Here is a 25089-nt window from a genome sequence, read left to right on the forward strand (position 1 = left end):
GGAATTTCCCAGATTTTTTTCTCCCAAACTGGCCATTGGGTCTTTATCTGGTTTTTCGCCTCTCCTGGGAGATCACATGGGTTCGGGTGGATGCAGAGTGATAGAAGATTTGAGGTTAGGATCAGATCAGCCATGATCTTATTGAATGGTGGAGCAGGCTCGAGGGGCCGATTGGCCTACTCCTGCTCCTATTTCTTATGTTCTTATGTTCTTATGACTGCTGGATGAAACAAGCAAGTGTCTTTCCAGCACTGTTTGTGGGCCTGGAAGAGTAGGATTGTTCCTTTCACCCCCGATCTCTCCGCCCCTCCGCCCCCCCAATCAATGTCCCTCCCCAACCCCCGATCTCACTGCCCTCCATATCGATGTCACCCCCCCCTCAACCCCGATCTCTCTGTCCCTCCTCTATGCTCCCCTGCTGTGGCCTGGTGCCGCAGGCTTACCCATCTGATAGCCAGCCCGCTTCTCAATCTGGCTGGCTGTGGCTGGGAAATGGATTCCAAAAATAGTAATCAGGTCTAGCCGTTAAATTTGCCAGGACCCGAGGGAAACCCGTTCTTCTGGGTTTCCCGACCGCTAAACTGTCCTCCCGCTCCCTCCCTGCAAATATCGGGGCCAATACCTCAATCCACAATTATAAAGATTTCAATACCAATGAACAAAATTATGCATTTCCTGTAAATGTCACTGTGTATTAAATTTCACCAGTGTGTTTTTCTTTGCCTGTGTCTGTAACACATCTGTTCGTAGTGTTCCCATCACTTTGGAGGAGTAGTATATAAATACAGGCAAGAAATTCCTGAGATTTCCCAATCTGCAGGATTTCAGAAATGCCTTTGGAGTGCACTGAACATCCCTTGGTCCATCAGGAACCCCCTGCTACCTTTTCGGTTTTTTACTTTAGATATTTTTCTTGGGTTCAGCATCGCAGACCAATTCCATATGTGAGCGCTTGCTCCCTACAACTGGAGTGTGTCTTTACCTGCTCAATATCTCGGCCATCTGTAGTGAGACCAGAGATCAAAAAGAAATCCTTCAACACTATCCCCCAAGCACCCATCCTCGTCTTCCTCCTAATCCTCATCTACATGCTGCCCCTTGGCGACATCATCTGAAGACATGGGGTCAGCTTCCACATTTATGCTGATAGTACCCAGCCCATCCTCTCCAGCACCTCCCTCGACCCCTCCACTACCTGTGTTGTCAGAAAATAACAGTGTGTCAGCTGCGCTAATCTGCAATGTAAGACAAGGTCCCTTTGTGAGGTGGTTTCTTGCTGACTACTGAAATAGTGGGGTAGATCTGGACTTTGTGCAGTAGTGTAATGGGTGATAGTAAATCAGCAGCCCATTCTATATCTCTCCCAATTTCAGGAGAGATGTAAAACAGGCTATCAATTCGTTCAGGATGTATCCCTTTGCTTCTCTTCTCAGCTCTTTCATTTCTATTTACTGTTTTTCTTTATTTCTTTAGCTCTCTTATCCTTCCTTTCTGGCACCTTGATGCAGTAAAGAAATAGTTCTAGCTTTCTTTTTCTGGGCAGGCTAGTACTACTTTCCTTTAGCTTTCACTCCAGGTATTCAGTTCAGGTGAAAGAGAGTGGATTCAATTCCATTATAATCTAAATTGAAGATACGTGTTTATATTTTCAGATCACTACCCATGCAAGAAATCCCAGTTTGGACCATTGAACTAACTGACAAAAAAGGGCCTAGAAATTCGGTAGCTCCCAAAAACAGGCACGGGGATCGCGATGCGATTGTAACCTGCGCCCATTCGGAGGATTGTAGGCAGCATGCAAAATTCATGCTGCTTGCTAATTATCATGATAGTAGTGTTCAGCCGAGCACTGAACATGCTGCTGAGTGGCTGACCGCTCACCAGGGGGCCCAAGTTCATGCGAGGCTAGCTCCAATTAAAGCTAGCCTGCACTACTTAAAGGCAGTCTGCACCTCTTAAACGGGAGGTGCCTTCTGCCTGCAACAGGTGTTGGAAGTGGCTGGAAGGACATTGGAGAAGAAAGTTCTAATGATGGCACAATAGCTGAATTTCTAGGCCAAGTTCTCTTAAAATTTATTCTCTCTCCCAACTAATCCTTTCTGATGTTGGAGGAAAGTACAGCATTAGGTGGTTGGTGATAGAAGAAACTCCTTAAAACAGAAGAAGTCAGAGGCACATAAGGCTTAGGAAGCAGTGAATCTAGTGTGGATGATATGGCAATATGGACGTGGGCAAGTGTGACAATACTGAAGCATTTTTGTCTATGATGTATCAAGAGATAGTGGGATGGTGCAGGAAAGTGGAGTTGAGGTAGAAGATCAGCCATGATCTTACTGATTGACGGAGCAGGTTTGAGGGACCGAATGGCCTACTCCTGCTCCTATTTCTTATGTTCTTTTCATGATATTGGATTCTTTCTTTGTGTATATAAATAATAAGCGTTAAAAACAAGTCCCCTCAGTTACTGAGTGACCACCTAAAGAGGGCAAACAGCTCATTTAGATATTTAAATCCGGATCCCATGACGTCAACAGGACCCCAATGCATTTTTGGACTGAACTGGGTGGAGCGTGTGCTCTGTATGCTTTGCCCACTTCCTGCTTGCAGTCCGGCTGAAGAGGAGCTCAAACTTAACTACTTCTTTATTTTTGTGTGGTTGGAAGGAAGCAGGAGTGCTTTTCTAGGCTCCACAAAACCAGCCTGTGTCACTGCCGCTCCGGCTCCCCCCTCGCCCCATAGAGATCAGGGCTCTCTCCCACGATCTACCTTCTTCCGGCCTCCCACCAGGATTATCGGGCGGCCAAGCCAGGCTCAAATTTTCTTTGTGCCAGATAAATTAGTTCTCAGCATGTCTTGCTCCCGCTGAGTAATGTGTCTGAAGCTATCAGAGGCCAGAGACACAGGTAGATTTTAACTTTGTTCGATAATGACTTTAATGGAAATAAAAATCAGGAGTGATGTAAAAATGGGCTGCCGATTCATTTCACCTATTTTACACTATCGCACAAAGTCAAGATCTTCCCACTATGTGGTTAGTTAGCAAGAAATCACCTCACAGAGGGACCTTGACTCACACTGCAGATTAGCGCAGCTGACACCACTGTTACTTTCTATCTTCCAAAGTGACTAGTATAAGTCTACAGTGAGTTACTGCATCTGTTCCCTTGTCCATTTACTCTTTAACAAATGTGAGGTGAAGGAAGGGAGAATGCATAAAACACCAGAGTCAGATGAATGGAGAGTTTGCGGGGTGGTGGGGGGGGGGGGGGGGGTGGAGATTAGGACTGGAGAAGGCTACAGAGATAGGATGGGGCAAGGCCATGAAAGGATTTAAACATAAGGATGAGAATTTTAATTTTGAAGCGTTGGGGGATTAAGGGTCAATGTAGGGCAGCAAACACATGGGAGGATAGGTAAGCGGGAGTTGTTGGGGGATACGATATAGATAGCTGAATTTACAGAGGGTTGAGAATGGGAGGCCGGCCAGGAGAGCATTGGAATCATCAAAAGTCAAAGTCTACCCCAGAGAAAAAATTAAAAATTTAAATTAAAAAAGAAAATTACTATATGCACACAAATGCAAACACACAAAATACTGTAGATGGAACCAGTTGTGTTGCACGTATACTATTTCTCTTGATCGTTCAGATACATGCTTGTACAAGAAAACAACAAAAACACAGCAAGTGTCTAATCAGGATAAGCAGCACAGTTGCTAGTTCAGTAAGACAGTCACACAGATAAAGAAAGAAAGACTTGAATTTATATAGCGCCTTTCACGACTACCGGACGTCTCAAAGCGATTTACAGCCAATGAAGTACTTTTGAAGTGGAGTCACTGTTGAAATGTGGGAAACGCGGCAGCCAATTTGCACACAGCAAGCGCCCACAAACAACAATGTGATAATGACCAGATAATCAGTTTTTGTTATGTTGGTTGAGGGATAAATATTGGCCAGGACACCGGGGATAACTCCCCTGCATTTCTTCGAAATAGTGCCATGGGATCTTTTACGTCCACCTGAGAGGGAAGACGGGGCCTCAGTTTAACATCTCATCCAAAAGACGGGATAAATCACCTGTTCACTTAATTTTCCAAGTGAAGGAGGGAAGCAAAAATAAAATAAAATAAAAACAAAATTGTACAGGTGCCGGTTATAATTTCCGAAGGAGTTGGCATGAGAGGAACTTCAAATTCAAACATTCTTCAGAATTTAAACACTTACCTGATTGATCATACAAGACTCCAATTCTTCCTTTGTATGCAGAACTTCCCCTCTTTCTTTGTTCTACAGAGTAAGAGAACAGTTACACCTCATGATTTAAGCTTTTAATATTCTGTCACCAGTAAGGGCAGATTCCCAATATAAAAGATATCGAATGGCGCATTTAGCTTACAATGCTACTGCTAGCAGGGGTTAAATGATGTGATGCTGCTGCCTTAAGAGATGTTGAGAACTACCCAAAGAGGTGGTTTCCCCCAGAGGCAGCAGTGCTGGAGCAGCAATGTAAATGTTTGTCTTTGGCTGCATCAACAGTGCCATTTTTGACTGTAAATGGATTGAAAGATCAGTACAAGCCAATGATGCAAGTTCTTAATTGCTACCTGCATGGACCTTCCTCACTCATTGTGAAAGATCCATCAGCCAGAAAATAAAGTTGTGGATTGTGATTTTCAAACTACTGCAGCCGTGTATGAGAAAGGTAGGAAACTGATTCTTTCCTAAAACAAATGGACAGAAGACTAATTATAAAATAATTAGTCACATTTTTATTATTTTATGTTCAAAAAATGAAATGATGTCTTTTCTTCCCCCCCAAATCTGCAAATCATGAATCCAATGAGCAACATGATCGACTGTTTCTGTTATTGATCAGGAGAAACCTTATAGTTCACAACTTTATTAGAAGGTATCTTGTAACCTGAATTAGATTTTTTGGTGTATTTTTATGTTGATCAAGTTGTTGGGGAATGGCATACTTCACTTCTTTTGGCATAGGGTCAGCATCAAGTCTTCCTAGGACAGGTAAAGCATGACCAGGTACAGAATAAAGCTCTTTCAATGTGCTCCCAACTTAGGAAAGGGCCACACACTCTTACTAGTGCTTCCATTTCCCTTACTGGTGATTCTTATTGTTTCTGAGTCAAATTATGGTGTGGATGTATGACCACTTGGCACTGGATTATAGCTAGCCAATCTCAATTCATTTAGAACTCTTAAAACCAACAGAATGGAGGATTTCATCTCAGTCAGTGCTAGATTCAAACACACTGCGCCAGTCTCTAGAACTAGAAAAATCTAGAATGAATTTAATTAGCACAACTAAGCTACTGACTACTGAAATCTTCTAACAAAGCATTCAGCTAGTTTTTAAAACATCATATCCCCCTCCTCTTCATTAGGGTTCTAAAATGTTGCTTCTCTATAAGCAGTTGTCTTAGGTTCTCAGATGAATGACACTCCATTTTCACCATGAAAGTCATCCACCAGTCCATCCAAGATCTTACAAGACCCAGCATGTATGGCTGTTGGATCTTTATTTTCAGTAATTTCTCACTGCATAATTTTCAAAACATCGCCAAAACCTCTAACAGAATTAGTGTAAAGGCCCTTCTAATATTCCTGTATGCTGCAGACACAAATGTATTCACAGACTGCATTTAAATACACAGATCCAGTGGTTTCAAAGGATGGTGGGAAATCTTTCACTTACTCGATACCAGATGCAAGCTGCTTTGAAGGCATTCTCATTGGAACAGGAGCCACACGACATAGTTTGTACTTGTTTCAAACCTTTTGGAGCTACCTGATTAGGAACAAAATCAGCGACTCAATGATAGTGCGTTCATCACGGATATTACATCAACATAAACAGATAATAGTAATGGTCTGGTGTCTAATCCCATTTAGAGATGGTCATCTTGGTCATAGCTTTCAACTTGGTCACACTGATCACACTGGCACATCAAAGCTTTGCTCTGGCTCAAAAACACTTGTGTTTTTTTCATTAGTGAAGGTGCTGGTTCTTGTGGGGTTGGGATTTTAAAAAAAATTTGTGGTGAAATCCATGGCCTCCAATGACTCTAAATTACTTTGCATCACCAATGAAGTTTTTCAACTGAAGTAAAAACTGGTACAAGGGAATCCCTGGTGTACACAGTCTGTGTGTGGTAACAGATAACATTAGGACTGAATGAATTACACCTCAAGATAAGATCCTGATGTTATACTGAATACAACATAATTTTGTTAATTTAACTATTGGGATAATTTATTTAGCCCTTTCTGACTTTGCGTGATATGGCATTCACAAAGGGAGATTAAACAGAATAGTACAGCTCGAACAAATTGAACAATGCTTTATATAGCTTGAAATGCCCTCGCCCTCCCCCACCCAGCCACACAGTTGAACTTACTGAAAGCAGCGACTCAGATAGTTTCTGAACATAATTCTCAGGAGGCAGACATCCCAGGGCAGGTCTGTTTATGAAAGTACTCTGTGATAGAACACAACATGAAATAGTCATTGTCCCTTTCAAAGTTAAAACAAATATGTATGTAAATAAAAAGCCTGGGTTAACTCTTGTGCAAGAGGCAATGGGACGAATGAGGAGAGGCAATATGAACTAAATGGTGCATTTTTAAAGGGGGTGCAGGAACAGAGAGACCTGGGGGTGTATGTACACAAATCTTTGAAGGTGGCAGGACAAGTTGATAAGGCTGTTAAAAAAGCATATAGGATTCTGGGCTTTATTAATAAAGATATACCATACAAAAATAAATAAGTTATGCTAAACCTTTATAAAACACTGCTTAAGCTCCAGCTGGAGTATTGTGTCCAGTTCTGGGCACCACACTTTAGGAAGGGTGTCAATGCCTTGGAGAGGGTGCAGAAGAGACTTACTAGAATGGTATCAGGGATGAGGGACTTCAGTTACGTGGAGCGAATTGAGAAGCTGGGATTGTTCTCCTTAGAGCAGAGAAGGTTAAGAGAAAATTTAATAGCAATGTTCCAAATTATGAGGAGTTTTGATCAAGTAAATAGGGTGAAACTGTTACCACTGGCAGGACAGTCGGTAACCAATGGACACAGCTTTAAGGTAATTGGCAAAAGAACCAGAGGGGAGATGAGGAGGATTTTCTTTTACACAGCGAGTTGTTGTGATCTGGAATGCACTGCATGAAAGGGCGGTGGAAGCAGATTCAATAGTAACTTTCAAAAGGTAATTGGATAAATACTTGTAGGGAAAAAAGCTGCAGGGCTATGGAGAAGGGTGTGGGACTAATTGGATAGCTCTTTCAAAGAGCCAGCACAGGCATGCTGGGCCGAATGGCCTCCTTCTGTGCTGTATGATTCTATGATTGAATGATTAAATTACCATACACTTCAATTTGATATTGGCATTCATTTCAGCTTGGCACACTGTAGTTTGAGAAAACTAGCTAATCTCCTGTGGCATCGCTCATATTGGAGAATGGTTACAAATTTAACTGCTAAACTGGCTGTCCCTTTAAGGCCAATCTTTGGGTATTGTGACAAAGTGATCTAAATAGGACCATCCTGATATCAATTACACATGAACTGTGCTTGCTGTTGGAAGTTTCTTTAGCTTAACAGGCAAGGTTATTTGAAGGGAAGAAAAACAGAAATTATTGACTTTCTTTCTCTTCTTGTATACTCCTTTGAAAAGAAAAATTCTCAGTTATGATTTGTTGCTATTTTATATAAAGTATGACATTTGGAGGGTGAGGGGTGCACTATTTTGTAATGCCGACTGCGCAGATGTGAAAGGTAAATAAAAAAATAAACTATTCGCCTGTTTAAAGTTACAGAGGTAAAAAAAAAACGAGGCTCATAGTTTGCTAAGGTACTTAAAGAGTTAACACTCTATACCGATATAGTATAATCACTGTATGTGTCCGGTGCTCCCGGGGTGGAATTGGTGCATCCAAAATCCTGACCAAGAAAGAATAAGTAAAGGGCCGAAATTTGCGGTCAGAGGCCTCCGACCCGAAAAAAAAAATCCGAAAGTACCTGCTGGCTCCCGGGCTTTGGAGTCTTCGGGTCCTGGGCCTGCGGGCGTACGCTGGCGTAAAATGCCCACAGATCCCAGGGACGCAGGCGGTTCGGAAGCGTCCCTGGGATCACGTGGGCCAGGCCAACCAATTAGAAAGGGGGATTCCTCATAAGCTTTTGGGGATTCCATTTACCAGCGGAATCTCCATAAGCTTATGAGAAATCCCCAAATAAATAATTAACACAATTCTAATAAAAATAAATGTTCCCATGTTCAAAATTAATTCAAGGTCCCTTTAATGAAGCATTTAAAACAAAAATTTAATTTAACATTAAAAAAAATTTTTTTACATTAATTTTAAATGTATTTGTAAGTTTTCATCATTTTTAAAATGTTAATTTAACATTTATTTTAACCCTTACGCTGGTAATGGGCATTTGCTGGGCAGTAGTTGGGCAAATAGGCAGACTCTGCTCGAGGGAAAGTGTTTTTGGGGCGCATGCGGACAATCTGTGAAGGTGAAGATTGCAAGTTCCGGCTTTTTACACATGCAGAAACACAGAACTTGCGGGGCCATTCTCAGGGCTTATGACACCGTACACTGTGCGCAGTCATCGGCCCCGCATAATCCGGGCCAATAATTCTTTTTTTTAAAAAGGCTCTTGATTTACTAAGACACATAAGGGAGGGTAAGAGATGTGCTGCTGAAGCCTTTGAATAAAAAACTTTAATTAAGGTATTAAAAGACACAAAAGGCAATTCAATGATTAAACTTATCTATGTTATTGTGAAATATGAAATTTTTTGAATTTTTGGTACTTTGTTTAAACCTTTGTTTTTGACATGAGAAATATCAGTTATTGAGAAAAAAAAATTCCAGAAAGTATCGAGTGTTTTGTGGGAAAAGATGTTACATGGTCAGTGATTTGATTAACATTAAAAGTCCTATTCAAATGTTTCCCACAGGGATTACAGGGAAACATTACAGATAAGTGTAGAGATTTTCATATCAGAATTCCCATAAGAAGTGTTTACGCAGCTGTTTCCAATGGAATACGAAACTCATAAAAACATGAATGTATATGAATTGCACGTCAGTGCCACTGAAAACATCACATCGTGCAGCAGGAAGCAAGATCCTGCCCACAACTCCCCACATTAAGCACTTGCCCTTGGCGATGTCAGTGGAGGAGGGACCAAGGCAGTGGCCCTATATAGGCTCGGCTGGTTTGTTAGTTGACTTTTTAAAATCTAATTGACAAATTTGAAAAACGGGGTAATCGACCCATTTCAAGTGTAGTTAATGCATTGGTGGTCTGTTTTGGTTATCAAGGTATTTGTGGACCAATCAGAAATTTGAAAAATATGAAGCCAGAAAACCCACTGAATAAAGTCTGGCGCGTCCAATTAGTTGCCAGCATTATGTAAACACAAGCAGCAACGTTTTCAAATAACAATTTTATCAATCTTGTTGGCATGTAAACCCAAGCCATCCTTTATTCAAATTCAATGAAGTGGCCATTAAAAGTCCAACACCAGCCCTCTAACTGGCTGACAGTAAATCTGTCACTACTAGGCTTCTTCTTCTTTGCTGACTAGCAGTCTGACTGGCCGCGACGTTAACGCTGCTTCCATGGCCGGAACCATCTTTATACCAGCCGATCGGGCGGTCAGTCCTACATGACGGGAGGGTTTTATGGGCTCCCACAACCCATACGATGAGGGGGGGCCACCCACATCCACCGGAACCGAGTATCCCGTTGGACATCAAACCTAGAATTCAAAGCCGGAGATCTGACTCCACTCGCCGGCACTGTCTGGCATTCCCGCCCCTGCGCCTTCTGGCCCAGAGACGGGAATGCCAAAGGCTCACGCCACTACTCAGCAACTTCATGTTTGTAGGGATAGTGAAACCGGCAGGAAGAACTTTGGATTAAGGCTGCTTAAATTATGAAACTTTACATTTTTTAAATAATTAACAATCTAATAGGAGAATTTTAAGGCTCAAACACTTTCTATCTTCCAAGAAACTTAAAGGGGCAGATATTTAGACTGTTGGACATAAAGTTGACAGTTTTCTGGCAGAAAATGCTTGCCCTGTCAGACTTTTAATGTGGCAAATTCTGATTTACTATATCATACCTTACCATTGGTAGCAAGTTCAAACACCCAACTGATGTTAGTTGGTTAATCAAATATATCATTCTGACAAATGGATAGAAGCCATTGCTCAATGGAAATAACTGTGATTTATCACACTGGCTTCAGTAACTGAGACCAAACAGCAAATAAGACCCTATTTCAGTGAAACACGGTTATTTGAATCAGTCAATCAGTAAACAAAGAATTGAAGGGCGATATCCTGGTAACCATCGAGAGCTGGTCTTGTTAAACAAATGATCAGAAATGCACACTTTTCCAGCTCGGTGGGACTGCCAACACTTGGTTCTACATTTGTCTAATCAGGGTCTCACCACAGGATCTCTAGCAATGGCTTATCTTCCCACCTTACCTTACCTTCCCACTGTCACCTTAGAACTCTCTCAAGGATCCATCCTTGGCCTTCTCTTATTCCTCATCTACATCCTGCACTTTGGAAACATCATCCACCGATATGAGGTCATCTTCCACATGTGCGGTGATGACATCCAGTTTTACCTCTCTCTCAACTCTTCCATTGCCTCTTTGCTGTCAGACTGATTGACTGACATCCAGTCTTGGATGAGCCACAGTTTTCTCCAGCTAAATATTTGGAAGACTGAAAACATTTTGCGGTCAGCGGTGAACAAATGGCACTCACTGTTCATTACATTTACAGACCTTTTGTGGGCTTTTGTGTGGCAACTTACAGCCATCGGGAGTCCAATACAGCACGGCGCCCTCTACAGGGCATCTGGGATCTGTGTGAACAGGGAAAACAACAGCGTTTCTTCAACCAATCAGATTGAAGAATCCTTACTGAGCCCCACAGGGCAAGAAATTGGAATTGTTAGCGCCTGTTTTTTGGGCACTATGAGTGCCCTTGGAGCTCAAAAATGGCATCTGCAGCGCGCACACACTGGTGGGGCGAATCGTGCCGGATGTCATATTGGTGCAGATGTTAGTATGCACGCAGTGAACATCCGCCAGAAGTATGCAGAGCAGCCAGATCATAACCTCAATCAGCATGCAATGCTGATTTAACGCCAGCAGTGCCATTTTGGAGCTCAATGCTCCAGCTAATGCCCTCTCTTAAGCTCGCACAGCTCACACGCGTTCAGCAGCAGGAAAGATCCGCCACCAGCGCTATTTAAAAGGATCATCAACTACTTACAGGCTAGTTGCTGGTTGACTTCCTCTGGCTGTTGCTGCGATTCTACAAGTGTTTGGTGCTTTCTATAGTTGTTTAAAGTTGCAAATTTCTACAGGTGGTGTGGCAGATGCTGAAGGACTTTTTGCAGACTTCAAGGCTTTTCCACAAATCACTTGCTCCCAGACTTGGGTGCAGTAGTAGCATTTCCCTTGGAATACAGCATGATTTGAAGAATGAACAGAGGCCACACAGAGCAGGACAAGCTGCTGAAAGAGGGAGGAGGAGGAGGGGGAGAAGGACTCTCAGCAGGTGGCCATATCCACCCACGGTCTTCAGGGAGCAATTCTCCTATCTGAACCTCAGCAAGGAACAGTGTGTGAGATGTCTGTGCTTCAGTAAGGACGTGCTCACTGAAATCTGCCACCTGCTGCAGCCACAACTGCCACCTCAGAGCAGGGCAAGGACCACATTGCCAGTGGCTGTGAAGGTGACCATGGCGATGATCTTTTATGCGTCTGGTTCCTTCCAGGCTGGAGCTGGAGATATTTGTCGCAGTTTGCCGTCCACTGTTGAGTAAGGAAGGTAATGGACCATTGGCCTTTATTTCAAAGGGGTTGGAGTATAAAAGCAGGGAAGTCCTGCTACAATTGTACAGGGTATTGGTGAGACCACACCTTGAGTACTGTGTACAGTTTTGGTCTCCTTATTTAAGGAAGGATATACTTGCATTGGAGGCAGTTCAGAGACTATTCATTAGGTTAATTCCAGAGATGAGGGGGTTGACTTATGAGGAAAGGTTGAGCAGGCTGGGCCTATACTCATTGGAATTTAGAAGAATGAGAGGTGATCTTATTGAAACATATAAGATACTGAGGGGGCTCGACAGGGTAGATGCAGAGATGATGTTTCCCCTCGTGGGGAAATCTAGAATGCGGGGGCACAGTTTTAGAATAAAGGGTCGCCCCTTTAAAATTGAGATGAGGAGGAGTTTCTTCTCTCAGAGGGTCGTAAATCTGTGGAATTCTCTGCCCCAGAGAGCCGTGGAGGCTGGGTCATTAAATACATTTAAAGTGGAGATAGACAAATTTTTGCAAGACAAGGGAGTGAAGGGTTATGGGGAGCAGGCAGGGAAGTGGCTTTGAGCCCAAGATCAGCCATGATCTTATTGAATGGCGGAGCAGGCTCGAGGGGCCAAGTGGCCTATTCCTGCTCCTATTTCTTGTGTTCTTATGTCACTGAGACTCTCTATTCCAAGAGCGCTGACTACATTTCATTCTCTTTTGCCAGAGAGCAGCAGGCAGAGTGAACAGGCGCCTTCGCTAGGATCGCAGGCTTCCCCATGGTGCAGGGTGCCATTGACAGCGCGTACATCGCTTTGCGGGTGCCACATGCCAACACTGCTGTGTACTGGAACCAAAAGGGATTCCACTCCCTCAACGCCCAGCTAATGTGCGACCATAGGCAGCGAATCCTGAATGGCCACAAGGCAAAAATACAAGCCACCTCAAAATAAACATTTCAAACTAAATTTATAAATGAAATCATTTCATAGTGCCGTCTTCCAGGTGCCTTTGCCTGTCCAATGTTGCAATTTCCTTTACCTGGGCGGGTCAGGTGCTGGCGGTCGGGGTGGCAGGTCGCGACCCTGTTGTTGCTTACATTCCGCTCCAGAAATCGACTTTCTGCTAATGGGGCCTACTAAGCCCGCCCAGCGTGTTACCCGGCCCAATTAAATGGTGCGGATCTGATGACGTCAGCAATGACGCGTTTTCAGCCGGTAGATTTAAAGGAGCCATGGCCACATTGCATTTGAAGGTCCATCTAGGATTCTGCAGTCACTGCACTGGAGCTTTTGCTTGTTCCAAACACTTGGAGACATGACTGCACAGAGGCAGAGGGCTGCCTCCAAGCTTGTGGAGGGAGTCAGAGCACGCAGGGAGGTCCTCTTCCCTTCCGATGGGCAGAAGAGACCTCTCCAGGAGACAAAAAGAGCCTGGCTCCAGATTGCAGAAAGGGTCACCAGCAGGGATGTGGTCAGGAGGACCTGGGTGCAGTGCTGGAAACGTTTCAATGATCTCATTACAGGAAACTCTCGTTTAAATGACACCTAAATATCCAGAATTCTCTATTAACCGGCAAAATTCATACTCCCAAAACAACACCTCAATAACTGGAAATGTTGCCGAGTCCGAGTCTCCCGCGGTGGCCGAGTTAGTGGGGGTAGTTCTCCAAACTGCCACTACTCGGCTTCTTGGCACTGTCGGAAGTCCGAACACCTCAATATCAGGAGTCTGACACTCCCGTGCTGCCGGGAGTACCCAATTACTGTATACTGCACATTTCTTGATTTTTAAAAATTTTTGTTTGTTAAAAATAGCCTCGGTAGATAACCCTCTCCGTCATCCGGAATTTTTAATCAACCGGCACCATCCCGGTCCCGTTGGTGCCGGACACCAAAGAGTTTCCTGTAGATCAGGAAAGGTGAATAAAAGAAAGAAAGACTTGCATTTATATAGCACTTTTCATGACCACCGGATGTCTCAACGCATTTTACAGTCAATTAAATACTTTTGAAGTGTAATCACTGTTGTAATGCAGGAAATGCAGCAGCCAATTTGCGCACAGCAAGCTTCCTCAAACAGCAATGTGATAATGACCAGATAATCTGGTTTTTTTGTTATGTTGGTTGAGGGCATCAGGGATAACTCCATTGTTCTTCTTCTAAATATTGCCATGGGATCTTTTATGTCCACCTGAGAGAGCAGACAGAGCCTTGGTTTAACGTCTCATCTGAAAGACGGCACCTCTGACAGTGCAGCACTCCCAGTGTCAGCCTAGATTTTTGTGCTCAAGTCCCTGGAGTGGGACTTGAACCCTCAACCTTCTGACTTAGAAGGTGAGAGTGCTACCCACTGAGCCACAGCTGACACTGAAATGAAAGCATCCTGAACATCAGATGTCCATTGTGATGCTGCACATCCAATGTTCTTCACTACTAAGAGCCTGTGCAGTTTCCTAACCCTCACTCCATGCTAGTAGAGGTAGGTAACAAAAGATTTCAAATACTTACAAAAGATACAAAGCCACACTCAATTTCATCCTGCGGTGCCTCTCATCACATCCCCATCACTCTGTCTTCCCAACCCTACTCGTATACATCCTTACTCACACCAACATACCTTGCACATCCACCCATCCCTCTCTCTATCTACATTATCACATCCCCATCTGACTAACCACCCCTCACACTCACCCTCATCCTAATGCAATCATGCCAACTAACAACACGCAAGGAGGCCACATCGCATTGCCACCCCACTCCATCATAGTCACCCTCTAAAGATGTAACCCATCCATTCCTTATACTCATTCCATCACTCTCACTCAACCTTCTCTTCTTTCCCTCCTTGCAGGAAAAGAGAGCCCACAATAAGAGGGAGAGGGAGAGAACTGGAGGGGGAACGCCATAATTTGCCAGCCTCACAACGCAGAGGAGGCTGCATTAGAAGTATCGGGATTTGCCGAGCGGCTCAAGGTCGGAGATGGAGAGAGGGGGGTATCTCAGCAACCTGGTGACAGAACTACATATCATAGAGCCACATGGCATACAGCAGTCACTCATATGGGGACTGATGTCATCAGCCACTGATGTGCATAATGGTATCTGTACCCATTCTTGATATGACATTTCTAACTCATCTCTTTACTCTCCCACAGGTCCATCAAGAGCCCCCCTGCACTATCCAGGAGGAAGAGGAAGACAACTCCTCAGAGGAGCCTCCAGCCTATGAGGACACACCGTCACCAGACATAAGCGCACCCAGCACAGCGCAGAGACGCACACCTCGGTGGGTCCCTCACAAGATAGAGTAGTGTTGTCACCTGGTGTCTCACAACACACAAGTGAGCAAGAGCAGATGGTGTTGACAGGGACAGCAGTGGATACTCCTCGCCGGAATGCGGAGGACGTTCCCAGCTCTGCTCAGCTTCATGCAGAGGCTGAGCCTCGGGGGCAATCCAGAAAGAGGGTGATCCTGGAGATGCAGGAAGAAATCCAGGAGGCTTTGACAGGTTTTGCGACCACGATGTCTGCAAATGTGCAGAGAATGGAGGAGTCCATCTTCAACATGAGCACCACCGTGTCGCAGGCGATGGTGACTGTAGGCTCTTCCATGGATAGGATGGCCACCAGCATGGAGTAGCTGATGTGCCACTCACATGAGCACATACTATCTATGGAGACTAGATGGCAGAGGCTCATAGACCTCCTCTCTAGGAAGGATGTCAACATAGACTTGGGTCCTCATGGCCCCACTGATGTGCAGCAAGGTGCTCTCCAGCTCCTTGTTAGCAGGGAAGTGCGGGTGGCCTATGAGAGGGATGATGGTGAGAGGGGACATGGAAGTGTGGGCTCCTCTCAAAGCGCTCACACTTCTCCCCCATTGCCACCCACCCCCCAGTCGGAGCCACAGATGGCTCCTCGGATTGTGATGGCTGAGTCTGCCCCTGCAGTCGCAGGAGGAGCAGACTTTGGTGGGGCCATCACAGGCTCCAAAACTCAAAGGACGTCCGCCAAGAGTGTCTAAGCAGTCGCAGCAGGGAAGCGAGCAGGCTGCCTCTACCTCTGCTGAAGCCACAGGGTAGCACCTCGTAGAAGCACGTGTAAGAGAAAGATGACACACAAGTAGATTCACAAGGGTAGCCGCTTGGGTATTTTATTCGATGTTAATGTGAAGTTTCCGTTAATGTGGTGTCAACCATAAAAACCTGTATTTTCAACACTTTCCGCTCTTGGAGAAATTTGTGTGCACCTTTGGAAATGGCTTAGTGAGTTGGAGTGAATGGCGAGACATAACGGTACCTCCACCAATGGTGGCCAGTGTGAAAGGAATGGCCTGGTCATTGTAGGGAGCCTTTAGGTGTTGCTGTGGGGTGGTGCCAACCTGGCACAGCATGTGGCAGCCATATGGGTGTACTGCGTAAAGTTAAGTAAATCTGGCCATGATGAGGACATCCCTGGCCTCTTGGGCAGCAATGTGCTCGGGTGCTGATGCCCTCTGTCCTGTGCAGCATCAGGTGATTGCGAAGAAGGTTGGTGATGGTGTTGTTGGTGCTGCTGGTGTTGGGGCTGATTGTGGTCAGATTCTGAGGACTAAGGTGAGACAGTATAAACGGCACCCATGCTGATGGAATAGATGGCAGGTCAAGTAGAGTTGACAGAAGCAATCTGTCAATGGTGAGAAAGGTTTTTCCAATGAGGTGACACTGGATGGAGACTTTGCTGGAAACACTAGCAGCCTGCAGAAAGTTCAATGTGTGCTGGCAATGCAGTCAGCAACAGCTTCTGCCTGAGGAAAGTGATCAGCTGTGAGGTCGGAGCTTTTACTGTACATTTGATGCTGTCAAGTAATCAGCTGGAGCAATGGACACTCAACTCCCGCCTCAGGTTGACAGACATGGTTCCCGAGCTGCGTGAATCCCGTGAACATGCATGGAAATTCGAAAGGCGCCTAAGTGTCTGACAACAAGCTGATAATGATTTCAATTAGGTTGCCTGCCTCTGCCGGTCGGGTCACTGCCATACCGGCAAAAGTGCCCGAGGGAAATGCACGTGGGGGTGGGATGATGGCGGGTTCCCGACCCGCTCCGGCTTTTTTCAAATTTCCCCCCCGACCTGCCTCCAATCGCGTCCGCACGGACTCCAGAAAATTCCGGCCCTAGTGTTTCTACGCAGTGCTACCCCACGGCTGCAGCATGGCTGGTGGAAGGCTGCTGACTTTCAGTGGGGGAGACTGCAGTTTGCCTTGGAGGATGACCTTGAGCACCTCTGGGCCAAGAAGGCCTGGCTGTAGACTGCACCACCTCGGCATGAGCGGCTGCAGTCTGGGCTGGCTGGCTGACAGGCAACAACAAGGGCACTGGCGGAGTGGCAGTGGTGGGAGGACCAATGCTGTCTTCCTGCGAGAAGACAGCAGGTTTGTGCTCCACTGATCCACTGCCACTCCCCCAGGGCGGCGCCTCAGCAATCCTAGTAATCTGTTGGAGGACAGATTGCTGGACTGCTGTGATGCCCTGCAAGCCCCTTTGCACACTGCAATCGATGATGGCAGTAGTCTGAGCTTGCATGACGGCACTCAGACGTTGGGTGGCTGCTGTTTGTGCTGCAATGGATGCTGTGACATTAGCCATTAGACGCTGCATCATGGTTGGGTCCACAAGTGTGCAAACGGAATTAGCCAACTCCTCCATGCTGGAAAGGATGGGCTCCAAGCTCTGCGCAAAGCCCTGTGCCAAGTTGGTGCTGGACTCCTCCATGCTCCTTGGCACTGACTGCAGGCTTTCTGCCAGGCATCCCAAATGCATCAAGCATCTCGTTGTGCATACCCATCAGCCTTTTTCTGTACGCTGCCCCATCAAAGTCCTCATCTGAGTCCTCTGCAGCAGAATCCGTGTGCGACCTTGCCCTCCGGCGAGCTGGCACCTGCGCTACCCTTGCCCCTGCCCTGGCTGCAGCCCACTTAGGCCTGGTGTCTCACCATGTGCAGATCCCCCTCTAATCTATGCTCCAAGATACGTAGGCGTCAGTATCTGTGCTGGTAGCTGCAAGTGTGAAAGTGACGGTGCGGCGTCTTCATCATCACTCTCTTCATGGTGTTCCTCCACTGCCTGGCAAGATTGCACCTCTTGGGTATCTGAAAGGAAAAAGGCAAAAGGGTAAGGTTGTAGTGAGGGGAGTGGGGGAAAGTAAGAGGTGCATGCTTACACCATGTGCAGCTTGTAAATCAGAAGAGATTGTGGGATGAGGGGGAAGTGGGATGTGAGAAGGAGGATTAGGTATGAGGATACCTCATCTTCAATAGTTTCTGCCCTGCCACTGGCCATGGCCTCAACTATGTCCAGCACCATCTCCTCCATGTGGGTTAGGATATGCAGGTGTGCCTGTCCCCCTCCAGTTAGCGCCTGCTGCCTCCAGTTGTGTGCCACCTTGTCCTGCAAGAGAGAGGGAAGTGTGTCAGTGAGTGTGGGGTGCAATCTGTTTGGCTGATGTGGCAGTCATGGTTGAATAGCTGGCAGTGTGTGCGAGCTGTAAGATGTGGGTGTGAGGCTTGCAGCAGTGCTAAGTATGTGAGGGTGAGGTGGAGCATATGAATGTGAGGTATGAGTCCTGATTGATAGAGGTTGTTGGTAGGTGAGTGATGGGGGGGGGGGGGGAGGTGGGTAGTGCACTGAAAAGTGTCTGAGGCTAGTGGTGCAGTTGGTGGGATATGGCATTTGAAGACCACTCGTGTGAGGTCATTGACCTTCTTGCAGCACTGCATCCAGGTCCACGGGGCTTGACTCCTGGCATTGAGCTCTATGGCTATCTGCTCCCACTGCCTTTTGACCGTGTGTCTGGAGGGTCTCCTCCCAACCACTGCGATACAGAACATCTCTGCCCCTTTCCACCTCCTCCACCAAGACCTCCAAGGCAGTGCCGAAAACCTTGGAGCGTACTCTTTCCCCTGTTGTGCCATTCCTCACTCTTTCCCAGGTCAGAATCTCTTCAACCACGACTCCCAGCACCTGCTCCAGCCACAATGCACATCCCCTTTAAGCAGTGCAGGCTAGCTTTAAGTGGCACTAGCCTCTTGTTGTGTCTGTGTGTTGATAGAGACACTGAAGACAGGAGTTGGTTTGATAGGTGTTTACTAAACAAAGTCTGGAGGGGAACTAACGGATACAACACAATACTCAGGCTTATATAGCTCGAGTGGCCATTACCGGCATTACAGTACACATAAGGCTCTTAAAGGCACATACACTACAATTCCTCCCCTTTTAGCTAACCAGTACATAATATTTTAAGTAATTATTAATTACATGTTACAAGAAAAATAATCTATACATTGCTGCAGTTAATTAATTATAAGTCAGTCTCTCTGGAGGCTTCCTGACTCGGTCCGGATAACGCCTCGGTGGTGTAGTAGTTTCTGGTGGTGTAGTAGGTTCTTTTGGCAAGGCTGATTCGGCTTGAATGCCAGTGTCGGGTTCATCGGGTTCCAGTATCATCGGATCGGAGGTAGATATAGGTATCTCTACTTCATCGTTAGGCGTATAGAGTTGTGGTGTAGGTTGTCCCTTTTCGGATGACTCTATGATTTGGTCAGCATGGCGCCTTATTATGCTTTCTCCGATGTCCACGGTATACATCAGCGGTCCTAGTCGTGTGCAGATAGTTCCAGGCTGCCATTTCTCGGTACGGTAGTCCCGGGCCAAAACTTGTTGACCTATCTGGAAGGTTCTAGTTGGCCTTTCATTCATGCCTTGAAATTGCCGGTTCTCCACGTCCCTTCTGATGTTGGGCTTGATCAAATCCAGCCGGCATCTTAGGCTTCTATTGAAGAACATCATGGCGGGAGTTTGGTTTGTAACCATATGTGTTGCATTCCTGTATGCGAACAAGAACTTATCCACCTTGTGCTGAAGTTTTATGTCTTCATTACCCATGGCCTTTATGGCCTTCTTGAAGGTCTGGACAAACCTTTCAGCCAATCCATTGGTGACGGGATGGTATGGGGCGGACGTGTAGTGCTTAACCCCATTGTTTTTTAAGAACTTCCTGAATTCTTCGGACACAAATTGCGGTCCATTATCAGAACGGATCTGTTCCGGCAGCCCATTCCTGGCAAATATGGTCCTTAATACTGTGATGGTTTTTTCCATGGTGGTGGAGGACATCTTGATTAGCTCCGGCCACTTGGAGTGTGCATCAACCGCGATTAAGAACATTGAGTCCAAAAATGGACCAGCAAAGTCGATGTGTACCCTTTGCCAGGGAGATGAGGGCCACTCCCATGGATGTAGAGGGGCTTGGGGTGGAGCGTTTTGGACCTTCTGGCATCCTAGGCAGCTCTTGGTCATTTCTTCGATGTCTCCATCGAAACCTGGCCACCATACAAACGCTCTGGCTAGGTTCTTCATTTTCACTCCACCCAGATGCCCCTCGTGAAGCTCCTTTAGCACTTTATCCTGGAGTTTGGGTGGAATCACCACTCTGGATCCACACATCAAGGTTCCTCGACACACTGACAGCTGTTCTCTTCTTTGTGAGAATGCTGGCAACAGTGGTTCGCCATGTGCTGGCCATCCCTTCACCGTTAAGTCGTAGACTCGTGAGAGAGTCGGTCATTTCTCGTTTCCTTTTCAATGGCAGAATTTGTTACTGGTAGACATTCCACTATGGTTGAGTGGAACATCTCCACTGGGTCTATTGTAGGTGCCTCTTCTATCGTTGGCAACGGTAGGCGCGATAAACCATCAGCATTCCCATGCTGTTTTGATCCTTTGTATTCTATGTTGTATTGGTGTGCCCCTAGAAAAAGGGAACACCTCTGTAGCCTTTGCGCTGTCATAATGGGAACACCCTTTTTAGGGTTGAATATGGAGGTGAGGGGTTGATGGTCAGTCAACAAGGTAAATTTTTGTCCGTGTTGAATTTCTTCACTCCCCATACCAGGCTGAGTGCTTCCCTGTCGATTTGGGCATAGTTACGCTCAACTGAGTTCAATGAGCGTGACGCAAAAGCTATCGGCCGTTCTGAGCCATCAGGGAATTTATGCGATAATACTGCTCCTATGCCGTAAGGGGATGCATCGCACGCCAGTCTGATTGGCAGTGATGGGTTGTAATGAGCCAAAACTTCTTTGGACGTGATTAAGTCTTTGCACTTATGGAAGGCACGTTTACAGTCTTCGCTCCATTTCCAAATTACTCCTGTTTGTAGCAGTTCATTAAGAGGGTGTAGAAGAGTTGATAAGTTCGGTAAAAATTTATGGTAGTAATTTATTAATCCCAGGAACGACCTTAATTGTGAAATATTTTCAGGTGCTGGGGCTTTTATGACCGGTTCAATTTTTTCAGGTGACTTATGCAACCCTTCCTTATTAATTATGTGGCCACAATATGATATTTGATTTTGGAAAAATTCGCACTTGGGGCGATTTGCTCGTAGGCCCCGTTCTCTCAGCCTAGTGAGCACCTGCTCCAAATTGGCAAGGTGCTCGTTGTCGTTTTCTCCTGTTACAAGGATGTCGTCTAGGTAGCATTGAGTCCCCGGAATCCCTTGGAGGACTTGCTCCATAACTCTTTGCCAGATAGCTGGAGCGGATGCTACTCCGAAAACCAGTCGATTGTACTGGTACAGACCTTTGTGTGTATTTATCGTGAGATATTTTTTAGAGGCCTCTTCAACCTCCATCTGTAGATATGCCTGTGCCAAGTCAATTTTGGTGAAACGTTTCCCTCCGGATAGTGAGGCAAAAATATCTTCTATCCTCGGAAGAGGATACTGTACCGTGTGAAGGACCGGGTTTACAGTCACCTTGAAGTCTCCACAGATGTGAATTTTTCTCTGTTCTTCAGATTTATCATTCTTCAATGCTTTCTTCATGACTGGGACGATGGGTGTTGCCCACTCGCTCCAATCTATTTTAGATAATACGCCTGCCTTTTCCAAATTCTCCAGCTCTGCCTCGACTGCTGGACGAATTGCATATGGCACCGGTCTTGCCTTAAAAAACTTGGGAATTGCTGCATCTTCCACTTTTATTAGGCGGTGATGCCTTTCAAGGTTCCTAGTTTCTCTTGAAACACTTCCTTGGCGTTGGCCAAGATGTCTTTTAATCATTCAGGTATGACGTCATCATCATTTTTTTTCTTACTGGTCACCGTCAGTGCCTGAATGGAGTGCCAGTCTAAACGTATTTTCCTGATCCATTCACGTCCCAACAGCGGTGGACCACCATCTTGTAGAACGTATAAATACAACTTCTGTATTTCCTTGCCGTTGTATACAACAGGCACCCTTATTTTTCCTTTGGGGTATACTTTCTGCCCCGTATATGTTTTCAAGATAATGGATGTGTCTTTTAAAGGTATATGCGGAAATAGCCGCTCGTAATCCCGTCGATTTATGACGGTCAGAGCTGATCCTGTATCTAGCTCCATTTTAACTGGGGACCTTGCTATTGTGAGGGTAACCCAAATGGTCTGGTAATCTTCTTTGGCAATTACATTATGTAATTTGAGAGAGCTTAGTCTCTTGTTCCCGGAGTCGCTATCGCTCTTCTGGTCTTCGGAGCTACTGTCCGTCATCATTTGTATCTTTCTGTGCTTTTCCTTATTGATTTTTTTCCTGTTAGTGGATTTTTTGTTTCCAGATCGGCATACACGTGTAATGTGTCCCATCTTTCCGCATTGCCTGCATGCTTTGTCCTTGAACCAGCAGTCCCTCTGGTCATGGGTGGATCTGCCGCAGCGATAACATCTCTCGAAACCCTGTGTCATTTCATGGGTGCCGAAGTCCTGTGGCTTTTGCTGTATCTCTCTAGCTCCTCTTGCACTGAAAGCCTTGTCCAATGTTAAATCTTTCTCAGAAAATAGCCTTTTTTGTGTTCCTACACTTAGGAGACCGCAGACGAATTTGTCTCGTAGAGAATCTGCCAGTCCTGCCTCGAATTGGCAGTGTAGGGTATCAACAATCTCCTTAAAATTCTTGTCCATCGGTTCGGCTGGAGTGGTTAAGTTTCGTAACAGCTTGTATGTCTTTGCGCCCATTAGATTTAGAAGTACTGAAGCTTTTTTTTCATCTTCTATTCCATTTGCGGTGCAATATACCTCCACTCTTTCCACATATGTGGTCCAATCCTCTATCTCGTTATCAAAAGCATCAATATTGCCAGAATTAGGCATCTTAGAAAAGACATGGCGCTTCACGCGCTTTTCTTTCTTTTCTGCAGAAAAGATATGTCGCTTCCCGCGCTTTCCCGCCACTGCTGCCGATGACAACGCTGTTTCCCGCGGTTTCTGTTCTTTTTTATTTATTTATTTATTTACAGTTGGAGACTCATTCCCGCCGGACTCTCTCTCTAGGTCTGAACGCCGACCTGCTTGCAGCGCCGGCCATCTCCCGAGTGCTCCCTCCCCGTCTGTTACTGCTTGCCTCCGCTTTCGCTGCTTGGCCCAGCTGTAGAGCCAGCCGCTGGAGCCCCAGCCTGACACCCAGGAAGGATTACCGCAGTACCTGCCACCAGCTTGGCCAGCTGGTGAAACAACAGCTTCTTTCACTTCTTGATTCTTCTGGACGCCAGAGGAATCGATGTCCTTGAGCTGCTGCCGAATTGTAGGTAAGTCCGTTTCCACTTCGTCGCCACTGTTGTGTCTGTGTGTTGATAGAGACACTGAAGACAGGAGTTGGTTTGATAGGTGTTTACTAAACAAAGTCTGGAGGGGAACTAACGGATACAACACAATACTCAGGCTTATATAGCCCGAGTGGCCATTACCGGCATTACAGTACACATGGGGCTCTTAAAGGCACATACACTACACCTCTCATGATACTGGCCCCCTGCTGACACGTCCAGCCAATGAACAGGGCGGTTAGTGCTGGCTGGACACAGAGATCACAAAGTTGGCGCGTTGCCTGCATTGCACGGGCACGGGTTAAAGGTGCATTGTCATCCCCGCGCCCGTTTTCGGGATCTATTAAATTTAGTGTCCACAGAGTCTAAAACAGGAGGTGTAAGTTAGAACGGGAACAGTAACATAGTGGTTATGTTACTGGACTAGTAATCCAGAGGCCTGGACTACTGATCTGGCAGGCGTGAGTTAAAATCCCACCATGGCAGATAGGGAATTTAAATTCAGTTAATTAAATCAATCTGGAATAAAAAGCTAGCATCAGTAATGGTGACCATGAAACTATCGGATTGTCGAGAAAACCCACCTGGTTCACTTATGTCCTTTAGAGATGGAAATCTGCCATTCTTTCCTAGTCTGGCCTATGTGACTCCAGACCCACAGCAATGTGGTTGACTCTTAACTGCCCTCTGAAATGGTCTAGCAAGCCACTCAGTTGCAACAAACTACGAGAAACAATAATAATAATAAAACTGGAGGGACCACCCGGCATCGACCTAGGCACCAGCTTCGGACACGACAACGGCACACCCAGCCCAGTTGATCCTGCAAAGTCCTCCTCATTAACATCTGGGGACTTGTGCCAAAATTGGGAGAGCTGTCCCACAGACTAGTCAAGCAGCAGCCTAACAGTCATACTCACAGAATCATACCTTTCAGCCAATGTCCCAGACTCCTCTATCACCATACCTGGGTATGTCCTGTCCCACCGGCAGGGCAGATCCACCAGAGGTGGCAGTACAGTGGTCTATAGTTGGATAGGGAGTGGCCCTGGGAGTCCTCAACATTGATTCTGGACCCAATGAAGTCTCATGGCTTGATGTCAAGCATGGGCAAGGAAACCTCCTGCTGATTATCACCTACCCTCAGCTGATGAATCAGTACTCCTCCATGTTGAACACCACTTGGAAGAAGCACTGAGAGTAGCAAGGGCACAGAATGTACTCTGGGTGGGGGACTTCAATGTCCATCACCAAGAGTGGCTCGGTAGCACCACTACTGACCGAGCTGGCCGAGTCCTGAAGGACATAGCTGTCAGTCTGGGCCTACAGCAGGTGGTGAGAGAACCAGCACGAGGGAAAAACCTACTTGACCCCGTCCTCACCAATCTACCTGTCGCAGATGCATCTGTCCATGACAGCATTGGTAGCAGTGACCACTGCACAGTCCTTGTGGAGAAGAAATCTCATCTTCACACTGAGGACACCCTCCATCGTGTTGTGTGGCACTACCACCGTACTAAATGGGATGGATTCAGAACAGATCTAGCAGCTCAAAACTGGGCAACCATGAGGTGCTGTGGGCCATCAGCAACAGC

The 25089-nt window shown here is 46.0% G+C and overlaps 1 protein-coding gene across 5 annotated transcripts in view; it reads right to left on the reverse strand.

Moving 5' to 3' along the window:
• abat (4-aminobutyrate aminotransferase) overlaps nucleotides 1-25089 on the reverse strand; it is a 364265-nt gene that overhangs the window by 67383 nt on the left and 271793 nt on the right. For all 5 annotated transcript variants that reach the window (XM_086000868.1, XM_086000870.1, XM_086000866.1 and 2 more), the window contains exons 7-9: nucleotides 6419-6499; nucleotides 5716-5808; nucleotides 4227-4289 (exon numbers count right to left, since the gene is read on the reverse strand). In XM_086000868.1, the coding sequence (XP_085856994.1) occupies nucleotides 4227-4289; nucleotides 5716-5808; nucleotides 6419-6499 (237 nt within the window). The remainder of the gene's footprint in view (nucleotides 1-4226; nucleotides 4290-5715; nucleotides 5809-6418; nucleotides 6500-25089) is intronic.

This window comes from Somniosus microcephalus, chromosome 11, assembly GCF_052327205.1.
Source record: "Somniosus microcephalus isolate GS21.2 chromosome 11, FLI_Smic_1.0, whole genome shotgun sequence".
Classification (NCBI taxonomy): Eukaryota; Metazoa; Chordata; class Chondrichthyes; order Squaliformes; family Somniosidae; genus Somniosus; species Somniosus microcephalus.